The sequence below is a fragment of the Rana temporaria genome, chromosome 6 (genome assembly GCF_905171775.1).
Source record: "Rana temporaria chromosome 6, aRanTem1.1, whole genome shotgun sequence".
Lineage (NCBI taxonomy): Eukaryota > Metazoa > Chordata > Amphibia > Anura > Ranidae > Rana > Rana temporaria.
This window is the reverse complement of record NC_053494.1, coordinates 173,585,623-173,603,117: the sequence shown is the minus strand read 5'-3', so window position 1 is coordinate 173,603,117 and position 17,495 is coordinate 173,585,623. Positions and strand designations below refer to the sequence as shown.

The 17,495-nt window shown below is 41.8% G+C and overlaps 1 protein-coding gene across 1 annotated transcript in view; it reads right to left on the bottom strand.

The window, feature by feature from the left end:
• Positions 1-12,629: 12,629 nt before the first annotated feature.
• GALNT3 (polypeptide N-acetylgalactosaminyltransferase 3) overlaps positions 12,630-17,495 on the bottom strand; it is an 81,588-nt gene continuing 76,722 nt past the window's right edge. The window contains exons 9-11 of the mRNA XM_040357829.1: positions 17,340-17,444; positions 16,930-17,082; positions 12,630-13,741 (exon numbers count right to left, since the gene is read on the bottom strand). Coding sequence (XP_040213763.1) covers positions 13,619-13,741; positions 16,930-17,082; positions 17,340-17,444 — 381 coding nt within the window. The 3' untranslated portion in view covers positions 12,630-13,618. The remainder of the gene's footprint in view (positions 13,742-16,929; positions 17,083-17,339; positions 17,445-17,495) is intronic.

Below are 17,495 nucleotides of genomic sequence, written 5' to 3'. Positions count from 1 at the left end.
TGTCAAAAAGACTGCTTTTGCTCCTGTGGAGCCGGAAAGGTCATTCATCTTCCTGTTCAAAAAGAATGTCTGAGTACCTTTCCAAGGTCTTTTGTTGTCTCTGGGCTGTCTTGACTGCCTAAAATCTATTGGATTTGTCTGGCGGAATCTAGAGGACCTGCCTCTGAATCTTCGCATCCTTCTGTCCTGGGGAAGCACACCGGACTTCCCTCCTGACAGCCTGGAGATAGCTTTAACCGTTTTGTCTCTGAATAGTGCTTTTCCACTGAATGGGATTTTGCACCAATTTTGTTGGAGAATAAGTCAGCCAGCCAATCTTCCAGCCAGAAGACCCTCTTCACCATTACTGAATGCAACATGGATCTTGCAGAGCATCTGATCGTGTCAATGGCCGCCACCCTGACAAAGTCTGCTGACAACCGAAGTTCTTCCAAGGCTTTAATTATATCCTCCTTGGGGACATCCTGACGCAAAGCCGTCTCAATATTATATGTCCAAGATCTTATGACATTTGATACCGATGTGAGGGCGATAGCTGGCTTACATGCTGCTCCCGCGGCTAAATAGCTCCTCTTCGGGTCCAGGTTGGTTCGCATGCCTAGCGGTTCTTTTGAAGGAAGCGGAATCCTCCATTGGTAAAGCGCGTTCCTTTTTTTTTATTTTTTTTATTTTTTCGAGTCGCACCACCGATGCGTCTACCACTGGCATGGATTCTGTTAATGGGTATAGTTTATTGAACCAGCCCCATGAAAGTTTTCTATCAGTCTTTGCCCATTCATTCTGAATGACCTGGCTAATGTCGCCTCAACAAGAAGACTCTTGGGGAGGCTCTTCTGCGTCTTCTCAGGTGACTGCAGTTTTGACTGCCTGGAAGAACAGCTTTACCAAGGAGAGACTGAAGCCAGAAGGTTGACTCCTCTGAAGAGTCTACAGGTGGTGAATCTCTAGCTGGTCAGCCTGACAGTGGCAGAGGTGTACTGACTGCTGCAGGACCAGGGAGATTAGGTTCTGTATCCTGAACCTGGGACAACTGCTGAAGTGGTTGAGCGGGGACCCAAGTCGCAAGCTTGGAGAAGGAGTCCTTCATTGTTCACTTGAGCAGGTCTACAGCGTGCTGATTTTCGCAGCCGGACTCATAGTCCATAAAACAGTCCTTACAGACCACTCTGTCTGGTAGTGGTGTGGCCCCACCTGTCCAGCATTTCTTCTTTGTATAGGTCCTAGGAGAGGGGGAAGGATCTTGTCCTCTGGATCTTGATCTCTCTGATCTATGACGTGAAGAATGAGACCTGCGGTCTGATCTGTCGTCATCACGGTGTCTTGAAGATTTTCTGGACCTCTTGGAGTGGGCAGGGCCACGGTGTAAGGAACTCACATTAGACAGTGAGCGCACTTTTTTTTTTTTTTTTTCAATACTCACATATAGTTGGTCACATACCTAATAGGGGTGCGAGGATCTTTGTTTGCAAGATAAATGACTAATTGCAGAGTTAGGCAAAAGGATCAGCTGCGGAAATTTAGAAAGAAAGGGAAAAAAAGAAGGAACTATGGAGTTTTTTTTTTTTTTTTTAAATAACACACATTTATTTTAATTATTTTATCTAGCACCATTTTTTTTTTTTTTTTTTGAGAATAAACACAAAAAGGTAGCTACCACAGAGCAGTATCAGTGAAACCTAGCAGGGCACAGCTGAGGAGACTCTGACGGCTAACCCTGAATCTGAACTTAACTAGGCTCAGGTGGATGGGCTAATAATCCCATAAACCACCATTGCAAAGTGACTCTGGAAGAAAAAGGGCAAATCTGGCCCCTCTTCCAGAATCCAAGATGGCCGCAGTGATGTCGAGTGATATACAAAACAAAACAAAAACTGTAGCCCACCGCTGATTTCGGGGGAAACAATCAACAACTGCAAGCCTGTCAGGATAAAAAGGCACCTGCCCCATCAAACTGACCGGACTTTAAAGGGAGCATCACAAAAAATAAAACAACAAGCACACCTTTTTTTTTTTTTTTTTTTAAAGGAGACCTAACAGGCAAGTTAAAGGAAGGAAGGGATGGGAGAGGGGAGAGACAAAAAACAATATATGCCTAAAAATAAAATGGAAACCACCAGCCTGGAAAGATGTGAGCTGATCCTTTTGCGACTCCACTGCATTCATCATGGATGCGATAGCAGACTTCGTTCCTAAACGGAAACTCTGCGAAATGACCCCAACAGATCCACAGAGGGGTCTCCCAGCTTATTAGCGCTAATAGCGGCCCAAGAACAGGGACTGCGCCCGGGAAAGGCTAAACCCGGCGGACGCTGCCGACTGCAGAGGTATGGACATACATCTACTCTTCACCAGCACAAGAAGGTATGAGGGAAAAAAGGAGAATGTTGGGGGAGGGGCTATGCCTTTAATTTATTCTATTCACTAGCCCTGAAGGAGGAGTCGAGGCGGAGCTCTATCACAAGTATGCTGCCATGGAGGCACCAGGAAAGACTGTTTATTCTGCCACAAGGCCCAAGGAAGGGCCAGGCAGAATCGAAATCTACTATTGCATGTTGGATTTGACAAGTCATTATTCAGGCCTATGGTTTAGAAAAGAAGATTCCTCCTTTTCAGGTGAAAGCGCACTCGACTAGAGCAGTTGGTGCTTCATGGGCAGTGCATCACCAGGCCTCCATGGCTCAGATCTGTAAGGCTGCTACTTGGTCTTCGGTCCATACATTTACTAAGTTCTACCAGGTAGATGTGAGAGGGTACGAGGATGCCGCCTTCGGGCATAGTATACTGCAGGCAGCAGTATAGATCCTCTGGCCCAATGATGGTCTTATTTCAGATCTGTCTCTCTCCCCTCAATTTAAGCATTTCTATGTGGACATCCCATTAAGTAATTAAGGCTCTGTGTCCCAAGCAAGAAAATAGGATTTATTTTATACAGCTTACCTGTAAAAATCTTTTTCTTGGGAATACATCACAAGACACTGAGCTTCCGCCCCTCTTCAGAGTTAAACGTGAGACACTTATTGCTTTGCTACAAAACTGAGGTACTCTCCATTTGGGAGGGGTTATATAGGGGAGGAACTCAATTCTAATTGGGTTTGCCCGTGTCCAATCACCTGTGGTGACTACATAACCCATTAAGTAATTAAGGCTCTGTGTCCCATGATGTATTCCCAAGAAAAGGATTTTACAGGTAAGCAGGATAAAAAAAATCCTATTTTCCTTGCTATATGGTATGGAGATATTCAGCTGGAACCTCAAAAAGAAAAAAAGTTCTTGCTTCCGACTGGCTCACTAGTTTTCTTAGGCCCCGTACACACGAGAGGATTTATCCGCGGATACGGTCCACCGGACCGTTTCCGCAGATAAATCCTCTCGAGGATTTGCGAGGATTTTGATCCGATGGAGTGTACTCACCATCGGATCGAAATCCGCGCCGAAATCTCATCGTGATGACGTGTCGCGCCGTCGCCGCGATGATGACGCGGCGACGTGCGCGGCGCTGTCATATAAGGAATTCCACGCATGCGTCGAATCATTACGACGCATGCGGGGGATTCATTCGGACGGATTGATCCGGTGAGTCTGTACAGACCAGCGGATCAATCCGTTGGGATGGATTCAAGCGGATAGATTTGAAAGCATGTCTTCAAATTTTTATCCGCTTGAAATCCATCCCAGGGGATAAAAATCCGCGGAAACAGATCAGCTGGATTGTACACACCAGGGGATCTATCCGCTGGAGCCGGTCCGCGGATCAATTCCAGCGGATGGATCCTCTCGTGTGTACGGGGCCCAAGAGGTCTTCCCTTAGATACAAGTACAATTGTAGGCATTCCCTGAAATAGGAGTTTTTTGGAGTCAAGCTTGGCGTAGAGTTACAGAGAGGGTTGGTGTCCAGCTTGGTGTGAGGGCCAGTGCCTTGCTTGGAGTTAGGGCAAAAGAAAGACCATTTAGATTATTTCCATTGCACATATTCTTGGAAATGGACAAAGACAAGCGGGTACTGTGGCAGCTACAAGCTTGAAACCGGTGACATCTTAAACCAAAGTATAGACAGAAAACCTTGGATCTTTGAAGTACTGTCTGAACATTTAAACTGTAGTCCTTTGCTTGCTTTCAACAATGCCTTGGGGGCATTATCCCCCCCCCCCCACTGACACAGACAGTGGGACATTCCTTTCACTAATGATGTGGGACTCCCTCCCATTGATACTAATAATGGGACAGTATTCGCGGCCGTTCAGGTCCACTGACAGGCGGACCTGAACGGTCTGATCGTGTGAAAGGGGCCTTATATGGATTTAATCTATTTTGTTTGTTTTTTTCAATAAGTATTAATAAGTATTTATCACTATTTATGTCATTTCATTTTTGTGATTATTCACATCACAAGTGCAACTTATGTTTATATAATTGTTTTTGCACCATAGGAGATATTTGATGGTTTTTGTTGCAGCTGTACACTTATATTTTATCTCCAGCGCAGTATAACCACCCCCCCCCATTTATAATCGGCTGAATTCAATCATGTGATAAAGTGCTCACGCTCAAAAGAACAATTTTTTAGTGCTCTACTTCAACTGTGCTCAAGGTGTCCCACATAGGTGGTCACACAGTGTGGTGAGTGTACATCTATCTCTATTGTGGTCAGTTCCCCTTTTAAAAGGGATATTCCTCTCGATGATGTCAAAGCATGTAGGACCTTGCTATAGTAATTTCTCAGAAGGTGGCATATGGGGGAGCACACAGAGGGGAAGGACTCATAGAATAAAACCATCAATATAAAATGTATTTGCCAAAAAGGTTTACACATTTTAGGATGCCCATTAACCTGGCACCCGCTGTGTACAGCTCAATCAAACGCTGGTTCCTGACCAGGCATTCAGTGCTTGATAATGTAAAGCAGCTCAGTGCCTGGAAGTGACGTAGGCAGAAATACCCCCCCCCCCCCCCCCCCGACACGGTCAAGCCTCCATGTGTTTTGACCAATCAACAGGTCCTCAATCATACTATGAATACTTAATGTTTTTTGAATTGATCACATAAGCTCTGTTTTCAGCTGCATAAGGGGCTTAACCACTTGCCGACCTCCTCATGTAGATATACGTCAGCAGAATGGCACGGACAGGCACATCAACGTACCTGTACGTGCTCTGCTTGACGTGGGTGGGGGGGTCCGATCGGGACCCCCCCCCCCCTGCTACATGCGGCGGTCGGTAAGCCTCGGGGAGCGATCCGGGATGACGGCGCGGCTATTCGTTTATAGCCGCTCCGTCGCGATCGCTCCCCGGAGCTGAAGAACGGGGAGAGCCGTGTGTAAACACGGCTTCCCCGTGCTTCACTATGGCGGCGCATCGATCGAGTGATCCCTTTTATAGGGGAGACTCGATCGATGATGTCAGTCCTACAGCCACACCCCCCTACAGTAGTAAACACACTAAGTGAACACTAAATGTTACAGCGCCCCCTGTGTTTAACTCCCAAACTGCAACTGTCATTTTCACAATAAAGAATGCAATTTAAATGCATTTTTTGCTGTGAAAATGACAATGGTCCCAAAAATGTGTCAAAATTGTCCGAAGTGTCCGCCATACTGTCGCAGTCACGAAAAAAATCGCTGATCGCCGCCATTAGTAGTAAAAAAAAATAAAAAATGCAATAAAACTATCCCCTATTTTTTAAACGCTATAAATGTTGCGCAAACCAACCGATAAACGATTATTGCGTTTTTTTTTTACCAAAAATAGGTAGAAGAATACGTATCGGCCTAAACTGAGGGAAAACATTTTTTTTATATATGTTTTTGGGGGATATTATATCAAAAAGTAAAAAATATTGCATTTTTTTCAAAATTGTCGCTCTATTTTTGTTTATAGCACAAAAAATAAAAACCGCAGAGGTCATCAAATACCACCAAAAGAAAGCTCTATTTGTGGGGAAAAAAGGATGCCAATTTTGTTTGGGAGCCACGTCGCACGACCGTGCAATTGTCTGTTAAAGCGACGCAGTCCCAAACTGTAAAAACCCCTTGGGTCTTTAGGCAGCATATTGGTCCGGGGCTTAAGTGGTTAAAGAGCTAGGGGTGGAGAAATGGCATGGTACTAATCTTCCTAGTGAATGGATGTGCGGGTGGTGGGTTGGTTGTCAGCACAAGTCTGACCACACTATTATGGATGTGCTCTCATTTCTAATGCGGTCAGTTTGAAAAAGAACAGCAGGGAACACCAGGTATTTCACACAAAGGAAAAAATACAAAAGAGAACAGGATACTTTAACACAAGTAGATGGTGCATGAGAGGAATATGAAATGAGCCAATATATTCTTTAAAAATACACACACAAAAAATAAATCACATAGGAGGCAGATTATATTTGATTTTCATTTGTTGTTTTTACATTTATAGTAAGGACAATGGGAAAAAAAATTACCCACCACAGTCTTACGGAATGTTAAGAATATTTAAATAAACACTGTAGTATGCACATCAGTGGTATATACATTGCAGCAAATACATTATCCTATGAAAGGGGAAGTTGACATGCTGCTACAAGGAGCCAATCAGTTTCAAACATTTCTTTTTAGAGCATAAACTACCAAAGGTAAGGATCTGATTAGATATCAAAAACAGCACCTCCATTTCCCCTCCCTTGTACTTCTCTACAATACTAGAGAATACTGGACTCTTGTTAATCATGAAACATGCAAAAGACATATACACCTTGAACATACACAAAAAAAAAATCACAGGTCAGATACTCTGGACAACATAATAGATGTTGGATTTTTTTTTTTTAAATCAAAATATTTGTTTGGGTTTTAGTCCACACTTGTGTACCCTTCACAACAGTAATTATAAAAAAAAAAAAAAAAAAAAAGAAGACGACTAGACTATGTATATGGGAGAACCCAATACGTCATTTTGGCCAATATGACCATTAAAAGAGATCCTTCAAAATGTAAAAATATTTCTGTTAAAATGTATACAAAACCAGCAATCACCTTTACAATTCTTGCAGTAAAAAACATATATATATCTCACACTGGGAGGGGAAAAAATGTTTCCCTGTAACCATAGGAACAATCAGTTTGTAGGTGGGATCCTCCTGCCCTTTGTAATTTGCTTTTTGAAAACTTAAGGCCAAATTACAGACACCCCAACACTGCATTCACGGAAAGGCTTCTTTCATGTATTCATATTAGCAGTACCATTTACTCCCCTGAAAAGCAATCCGTGGATCATTTCTCAGAGTGCAGTATAGCAACGGGAGGGTTATTGCAATGTCCTTAATGTCAAAGGAAAAGGTCCATAAGATGCACATCATGAACAAGACCCATGTACATGAAGTGAGATGAATGGCAGCCTCAGCTCACACTCCAACCAGGACACACCCATTGGAGCTTACTCTTCCAAGGGTTGGAGCGAAACACGTTGGGGGCATGGCCTAGATAAGGCTGCCATTCATCTCACTTCATGCACATGGGTCTGTTTCATGATGTGGGGTTTATGGATCTTTTCCTTTAACATTGCTGCAGCCTGGAGCTAGGATGAGCTCTCAGTCCCTGACTGCACTCACAGCGGTCTAGTTGGACTTTACCTCTCTACCCGAGTGGCACCTAAATGATGTTTTTTTTTTTACTTTTAAAATTGCCAAATTGGCAATTGTACATTGCATGACCAAGCCGCAATTGCGACCTGAGCATATGCCTCAAGATTGAGGTGCAGCCACCATTGAAATCAAATGGGAAAGTTTGATAGCAGTGCCGCCTATTAAACTCTGTACCCAAAATTAAATATGCAAAGCAAAAGTATTGAGGTTGTGGCATGTGTATTGTTTCAAGTCAGGTGGGCAGCTGGAGAGTAGATATGTGCATTCCCGTTCGTACGAATGTTATTTTCGTACGAAAATGTTCATTTTCGTACCCGCAGAATAATGTGTACATACGAAAAAATTTAAGCACCAAAATACGAAAACGACAGGATTACGAATGAGTCGCATAACGAACAACCGCAAATACGAACGAGCGATCCGACGAAAACGGCAAAAGAACGAATATGACATCTATAATAAAAGACTTGCATTATTTATTTTGTTTGAATCCTTGTTCTGTTCGTATTTTGATTTTCAGTCGTATGTTCATATGACATCTAACAAAAGATTTTCATTCTGTATTTTGTTTGATTCCTTTTTCTGTTTGTATGTTCATATGATATCTATAACAAAAGATTTGTATTCTGAATTCCTTTTTTCTGTTCGTAATTTGGTTTCAAAATACAGAATGCAAATCTTTTGTTATAAGATGTCATTTTCGTTTTTTTGAATGGACAGTGAGTGTAGTTAGTTAGTGAAGCAGCTTCTCTTTTGTGCTGAGTAGTACAGTAAAGCCAAATAAACTTTTCTGTGGATTTTCGTCTGAAGGGAGATCAGTTGGCCAGACTTTTGAACCTGGAACCCAAAAATGGTTTTCTGATGGAGTTTAAAAACGAACGAACGTTCGGTAAAACGATCGTTTTTATGTTTGTTGTTAAAAAAGTCTGACCAAGTGTATGGGGCTTAACAATAGTTAATATGGATGAGCCGCGTGTTGAAAGTGCCGCGAATCCCGCGATATATGTACGAAAGTACAAAGTGATGAAAATTCACGAAAATTATTGTCTAACAAGTAACGAACATGAATTAAACAGAATAACGAACCATCCCGCATGTACGAAAATAAAACGGTAACCAAAATACGAAACGATCGGAATACGAAAAAATCGCGTCGTACGAAAAACGAACGGGAACGAACAGGAAAACGGGCGTCTTACGAAAAACGAACGGGAACGAACCTACGGAACGATACGAAACAGAACAAAAAAAAACGAAAAAAAATTCTGTGCACATGTCTACTGGAGAGAAGCAGCCTGTTTTTACCATCCCCGGCTGCCCATCTGAAAGAGCCCTTAGAAATTCATTATTGGTGAGACAAAGATGAAGGAATGTCACGATTCCCACCACAAACTTGGAATGGACTTTGAAATTACCATAGCCTGACCTTGCCGAAAGCGATCACTTAACACTTTCAGTAGACGCTCTGCCCCAACCTCTCTATAATATCTTCAAAACAAAACAGCCAAGGATCTGCACATGTAAAATGTGACCAGTACACAGTACTGACCAGTTGGGGATTATTGTTATCTAAATAACAAAACAATCTCTCTTTGAAAGCAACGAGAAATTGAAAAGAAGTCACTAGAGCGAATCAGATTAATGTTCCGACTTCCGAGAAGTCAGAACAATGAAGAGGACTGTCATTTGGCTGCAATGCAGTATTTTTGCATGTACATTTTTGTCTTAGTAACTACTTCCGGACCGCCCACCTCGCATATACTGCGGCAGGGTGGCCCAGCTGTGCGGAACAGTACCTGTATGTTGTTTGCGCTCCCTGGTCTGGGGCACGCGTGCGCCGCTGGTGACCCGCTCCTGCCGTGATTGGACAGCGGGAGCCAATCATCGGGGACCGTGGTCGTTCTTGGAAATGACAGAACAGCGGTCTGCCAGACAGGGAGCAAGAGATCTGCGATTGCTACTAATCAATCAATATACACTAACTGGGATTTTTTTTTTTACCAAAAATATGTAGCAGAATACAAATTGGCCTTAATTGAAGAAGACATTTGAATTTTTACATATTTTTATTGCATATGTTTTATAGAAGTAAAAAATATATAATTTTTCAAAATTGTCAGTCTTTTTCTGTTTATAACACAAAAAAAAAAACGCAGAGATGATCAAATACCACCAAAATAAAGCTCTATTTGTGCGGAAAAAAGAACATACATTTTGTTTGTTAACTGTCAGTTAAAGTAATGCAGTGTCGCATCACAAAAAACCTGGTCATTAAAGGGGTAAATCCTTCCAGGATTGGTTAAAAACAGAATTAAAACCGTTAGCAAGTAGAGAGACTTTTCTTGTCTCTTCTGCCATAAGACCTCTTTACATCTCCACTAACAATTTATCTGCACACGGACGGCCACGTATATCTTACAAATATGGGGCCGGATTCAGATACATTGCTGTATCTGCCGGCGCGGCATAACGTATGTCAGATACGGTACGCCGCCGTAACTTAGGGCGCAAGTTCCATATGCAGAAAGAACTTGCGCCCTTAGTTACGTTGGCGTAACGTATGTGTGGCGGCGTAAGCCCGCCTAATTCAAATGGGGATGATGTGGGCGTGTTTTATGCTAATTCACTGTGACCCCACGTATTTGACGTATTTCACGAACGGCGCATGCGCCATCCGTGGAATATCCCAGTGTGCATTGCTCCAAAGTATGCCGCAATGACGTATTGGTTTCCAGCCCCATTCGCGAACGACTTACGCCGTAAAATTTTCAAAACTCGGCGCGGGAATGACGTCAATACTTACATTAGCTACGCCTCATATAGCAGGGGTAACTATACGCTGAAAAAAGCCTAACTTAAACGACGTAAAAAAAATGCGCTGGCCGGACGTACGTTTCTGAATCGGCGTATATACCCAATTAGCATATTCCTTGCGTAAATAAACGGAAGCGCCACCTAGCGGCCAGCGTAAATATGCAGCCTAAGATACGACGGTGTAAGACACTTACACCGGCCGGATCTTAGGGAAATCTATGCGTAACCGATTCTCTGAATCAGTCGCATAGATACGACGGCCCGCACTCAGAGATAAGCCGGCGTATCCGGAGATACGCCGTCGTATCTCGTATCTGAATCCGGCCAATGGAGAATAAGAGCCTGGGAGCAGGCATGATGACACCTCTGTGCGTATGTATGGGGGTTATGTAGGAGGACACACTTCCATAAAATACAAGTATACCCTGCATACTTATATACATTATGGCAAAAGTACTGGAGGCACCAAGCGGATACAGTTCCACTTTAAGTGGGCGGTAGCTTATTTACAATATTCAAATCATTGGACGCAAAAAGTCCTGCACTCATTTATAATTTAAGAATTAAAATGTACATTACCTATCAAAATCTAGTCTGTTATAAATACACAAAAAGGAAATCAACCATTTTAATAACAGAATACACCCACTTATTAATTCAAAAAGCGGTGTAGAGTAAGCCGCAGTAGCATTTTTATTTACTGAGCCACATTATTTAACTGAAATCTGGGTCACTGATTGATTTTAGATTTTTTTGCAAATGTAGATCTGATGCTTTTCTCTGGGTTACCATTTGTACCAATGTTTTCTCTAATGGATGAATGGCTTATTCAGTAAAGCAAAGGGGTAGTAAACTCCACTTTTCCAGTAAGCCTACAATAAGACTTACTGTAGTTACAGTGAATATCTCCTAAATGTACACTGTATGCAATGGAAGGCACACTTGAGTGGCCCGATTGTGGATCCAGTGCGCATGCGTGGGAGTGACATCATAGCAGCCCGGCCATTCAAACTGCCAAGAGCACGAACCTGGAAGGAATAAAATCGGACAGTTGTAAGCACTACCATAGTATATTCCAAACCCTGTAACTGCCTCCTTTCCTGGTCTGTTTCAGGAAATGTAAAAATTGAACAGATCTACTGGCAGGATCAATAGACATATATGGTAAGTGTGCAGCGCTTTAAATCCCAAAAGGACAATCCAGGAACAAAAGTTCAATAGTAGTTCAATCTGCGATATGCAGGGAATAAGGTGACCCATCACCAGCACCTGACAATACAGCCACTTGCCTAGGCAAACTATGTAACAAAAATGTTCATAAAAAGTGCAACGCATACAGAAATTTTAAACCCAAAATAATTAATTAAAATTACCATCCAATATGCAAATTCAGGTATTACCCTGAATTCTTTTAAAACCAGGTGTCTGGGTATTGTGCTAGCTGCAAAACACCACATGGAGAACTAGCACAGATTTTCTTTGCATTTCCTTTACACAAGTTTAAATGGACTTCATCATATATGTAATATTTTATTCTACCCAAAGCCCACCCCTTCTCCCGGCCCTGATCAGGACGCCCACATGATATTCACTCTACCAGTGCTCTTTTACTGCTTCTTCCTCCATTGCAGCTGGGACCAAAATCCCCAGTGTCCGCTGGTGAATTAGGGAGGCGGCAGGGGGTAATAATTGATCTAGGAGGGGAATTTTAGGGGGTGTGCCAGGGGTGGTGGAGGATTTGTGGTTTGGGGGAGATGGGATACGAGGATTTGTGCTTGGAGGGGAAATTTGGAGGATTTGTGCTAGAAAAAGGTGATATGGTTTGTGCTAGGAGGGTTTTTTTTTCGAAGGGGGGTGGATTTGTACTGGGAGGAGGAGAGGGAATTTATACTTAGGGGGGGGTAAGCATGCAGATTAAAGCTCAATTTTTTTTTGGGGGGGGGGGCATTTTTGCAAACACATAATATGGGATGGGGGGGGGGGTGCAGTTTGGCATGTTTGCCCTGGGCTCTACATGACCTCGTCCCAGCACTGGTCCTGATCTGCATACATGTTCCAGGCCAGTATGGGCAGCAGAAATCCATCATTCAGGCAAGGAACTAGCATTTTAAAAAGGAGGTCAACAACAGAAACCCAAGGCCAGTTCACACCACAGAAACACAGTTCATGCATGTTTTCTGATGCGTTTCAGTGCATTCCCCCCCCCCCCCTTTTTTTTTTGCTGTAATGCATTCCGGTGCATTTCTGATGTGCTTGTCCACACCCAGTGCAGTTCCTTGCAGAAAAATTCAACATGTTCTACTTTTAGTGACAGTACTGAAATGGTGCGAACTTTGCCATTGAAATTCATGCAACCTACTGTCCATGCTTTTTTGATGCAGAAAAAGAACCCGCTGGATTGCATGTGATGTGAACTGGCCCCCATAAAGTGGTAGTAAAGTCTTAAAAAATTAAAAAAAATGCCCCCCCCCTGCAGCTTTAAGTCATAATGCACTTGCATTCTAGTACATTATGTCAGACGTGCCCACAAAAGGAGCCCTCCCTAGACCCTGGTGGGTTCCACTGTCGCCTGGTCTTCCTTGCGGGTTTGGTATCTCTGGCCGCTCCAAGGTAAGGTCACTCCTGCACATGTGCACGGCAGTCACATCACCGCAGCACATGGAGCAGACCGTAAATGTGATCTAAACTGCGCATGTGCGGCTCAGAATTAAATTACCAGCTGACAGTCACGAGGAGAGTTTATGGCAGAAGAGACCCCTAGGGCCACTTTTGTTATAAATACCCTGCCTGTCCACAGATTATTTAAGGAGACGTTTACTTTAAAAATTATTTAAAAATAGTCACACTGTAGTAAAGACAAGTACTTTTCCGTAACACAAGTGCTGAAAACAAAACACATAATTGTGATTAGCCCTCAGAGTACATCATCGAAAAATCGGTACTCATTGTAAACCATCAAAACGCCCCCTGGCAATCCCTGACCTAATAATTAACATGTAAACACACAGGAAAATAAACAGAATAAAAACATTCTTTGGCATATGTAGCTGACACAAGGTCCAGAGTGTTCTTTCCTCACAGCAAAGTGTTCCATTTGTTTTTAAAGTCTACACCATAATCAACGTCAGCTGCATTTGCATAAAATGTTACAGTGTACTCTCATCACAGTGTTAAGTTAAAACAGACGTCTTCGTCTCATTTATTCATTATGACGGAACACCCATTTTTGGAAAGTGTCTGCGGGGTTACAGGGTGCAAGGCTTGGGTTCAACCCGTTTCCTGTAAGGCACATGTTGTACGCAGCATTGAAGAACTGTTGCTCCTAGAAAGAAAAAAAAACAGAAATTGTTTGCAAAATCATTTATATACAGATCCAAAAATTCCATCCAAGATCGGTTAAAAAAAAAAAAAAAAAAAAGCAATTAATGTTGTTTCACATTTAAAGGAATTCAAACATGTGTGTATAAATATATATTTAACCACTTCACCTCCGGAACATTTACCCCCCTCTTCCCGACCAGGCAATTTTTTGCAGCACTATGTTACTTTAAGACCCCTTTCAAACTGTAGCGTATTGCAGGCGCTATAGCATTAAAAATAGCGCATTCAATCCACCCTTAAACAGCTGTCACATTCACTCCAGTGTGGAAGCCAGAGGGCTTTTGAAAATAAATAATTATAAATCATAAAATAATAATAATAAAAAAAAAAAATCAAATTGCTTCATCAATTTAGGCCAATATGTATTCTGCTACATATTTTTTGGGGAAAAAATCCCATTAAGCGTATATTGATTGTAGACGCTATATATTTTGCGCAAACCAAACTATGGGATTTTTTTTTCTTCTTTACTAGTCATGGAGGCGATCAACGACTTCTAGCAGTACTACGATATTGTGGTGGACAGATCAGACACCTGACACTTTTTGGTGACCAGCAACATTACAGTGATCAGTGCTAAAATTATGCACTGTTACGGTACTAATGACACTGGCTGGGAAGGGGTTAACATCAGGGGCAATCAAAGGGTTAACCGTGTGCCTAGCTAATGTTTCAGTGGAGAGGGGGAGGTGTTTTTACTAGTGGAAGGTATAGATCTGTGTTTCTGCTTTACAGAAACACAGGATCCATGCCTTCTATGCTAACAGAACGACAAACTACCTTGTTTACATAGGCTGACTGCCATTTCATCAGTGTACCAAACGATCAACAGCGGACATAGAGTCTATGTGTCCATTTGTGTAAAATCCTAGCGGGAGCGAGCCCCCGGAAGTGCAGGACTAATATTTTTTTGTTATGAACCTGTAAAGCCTTGCACCCACGATCAACAGATTGTGGGTTAAATGCCACAGTCCTGCAGACTGTGTGTAGCCGTGTGCCCATTCCTTCAATACAGGCAGGCGGTTACAAATGACAGGAAGCTCAATTAACTACCTAGAGCGCTCAACAGTGCCCTGGTAGTTCATTGAGAACTACAAGCCGACAGATGCAAAGTCTGTTGGTACTTGTAGTTCAATGATTAACAGGGATCTGGGAATCAATGATGTGGCCATGTGGGTGGAGCCCTATGGGGCCATGCTCACGTTGAATTGTGACAGCAGGTATGGGGAGAAGATCCCTTTCTCTCTGCCACAGGGAGGGGGGGGGGGGGGGTCGAGGGGAGAGGAGTCTGATGCTAAACACGTTACACCCTAAATATGGGTGTAATAAGTTCACCTTTCTCAACACGTTACAGATCTGTAATTGAACAAGCTAAAATTAGAAGCGGATTGGCCATCATGCAGAGCTGCACCAAATTTTGTACTCCAGTTTTACTAAAACAACCCCAATATGTCACTCAAAAAGTTGGCACAGCAGAAACTGTCTGCCTAGTCGTGCCATTTCCAATTAAAACTTCACACAGAGCTATCTGATTGGGATGCACTACTGCTCTAAATAATCTATTTGTATAACCAAAAGACAAAAATAAATAATTTAAAATCCTGCGTCCTCAAAATTCTACGCCTACAGGTGATCCAGAGTTAGCTAACAAAAAACCCTTATAAAAGATGGACCGATATTCTCTAACAGGGAAACATTCTTTGGGGTCCCCTAAGGCAATGGAATATTTCTTAAATAAATAATATACGGTGTTAAACAACTTAAAATTTAATTGGCAAACAATATTTATAATTGGTGGCAAGGAGAAACGGTAAGACAAAAGAATTAAAAAAACACATTCCCTTCAATACCAAGAACTGTTTAAAGGAATGTTATTGCTTTCAGAAGGGACGAACAGTATCCCTTGTAATAGCATGGGCCGTCCTCTTTATGGAGAGATCTGGGGTCATTAAACCCCAGATCTCTCCTCTGCCCTCCAAAGCATCTGATCAAACCAAGATCAGTTTGCACGAGACCAAAACCGCAAGCGACAAAATCCTTGTTGCTTCCGGTTCCTGACGTCGCACATTGAAAAGAACATCTGTTCCTCTGTGTCCTAGGAACACGATGCCGCCAGTGTCATCCTTACCAGACTACCCAAATAGAATGGGAGAGCTCGGTAAAAGGGGGGTTGGAAGCGGGGTGGGACCTCTTTCCATGGCCTGTAAAAGCAATCCAGCTGCTTCTTAGCCACTAGAATTACTTTTACATGGAAGGGAATTACCAGCAATACAAAAAAAAATAATAATATCTCTCTCGATTATTGCTGCAGCGCTGACCAAGATATCACCCTTGGAAAACAGCGATGTACCAAAAGTACTAAGACAAACAGAGAAATGCCAGTTGACTCAAATAAACATTAAGTAATCCAGTGCTCCTCACCATCTGAACAACTATTGAGCAATAAAAACCTGACAGATAATTGTAGTAGTAAAGCTTCAAAACCTCTGATGCAGTCTGCCCCAGTTGAGATCTACCCAATAGGGACAAAGACTGGAGGAGATGTCTCTGACAACTTCCTGTTCTGTCTGACACCCATCATATAGACATGTCGTAGGTAGAAGTCCCCCAAATGGGAGAAGGCAGCAATAAAATGTTAAGAGGTTTAACCCTTTCCCTCTCTGTCAAAAAATGTAAAACTTCAAACTAGAGTTGGGGATTTTGCAATTAAATCCTAACTTGAGGTTAGGCTTTACTTTCTTCTCTATTACCACTACTATAATTTGTGAATAGGCCTGTGACTTGTCAGGAGAACCATGTACAAAAATCGTACCACTGACATTCTTCCAGATTTAGAAATGTGGTTTCCAAATGTATATATTTAATCTTGCCTTGGCTTTACATAAATAAACGATATATCTATGCAGAAACAAGGGTGGGGTTCCCATTTCTTTACTCTACAAACTCAGAAGACTGTCAAGGATTGCTCCTATAACTTTATTAAATAGATTCCCAGTTTCAAGAACTCAATACTTCATAAAAGAAGTGACCCCATTTTGCTCAGGTGGGACTTTAATTTCACCCTGGTCTTTGAAGTCTTTGTAAACAAATACTCGACATACTGCATATATATAAATGATCAAAACACACCTGTCGAAGCTCCCACTTCTCCTCCAGTAGCACTACCGTGCCTTTTCCTTTATAGCCACACTTTTTGAGCATCACAATTCCTTTAGTAGCTCGTAAACACAGCTCTTTCTGGATATTATGTCGAATTTCATGGCCTGACGTATATTCAAAATACTGCAAGTAAGAACACACAACAAGATACACCATTATCCAACTATATGAAAAAAAAAAATTATAATATATATATATATATATATATATATATATATATATATATATATATATATATATATATATATATATATATATATATATATATATATATATATATATATATATATATATATATATATATATATATATATATATATATATATATATATATATATATATATGAATAATAATAATAATATTGAATGTATATCTCTTACCTGGTTTCCCCCAAGTCCATGACAGCTGTAGAAGATTGGAGGTTTGTCTCCATTACCATTATCTCCTCCAACATCCAAACACCTCTGACTTCCAACATTTAAAATCTGAAGAGGCAAAAAAAATAAACTTTTGTTAGACTGCTTTCTCACCTTCTG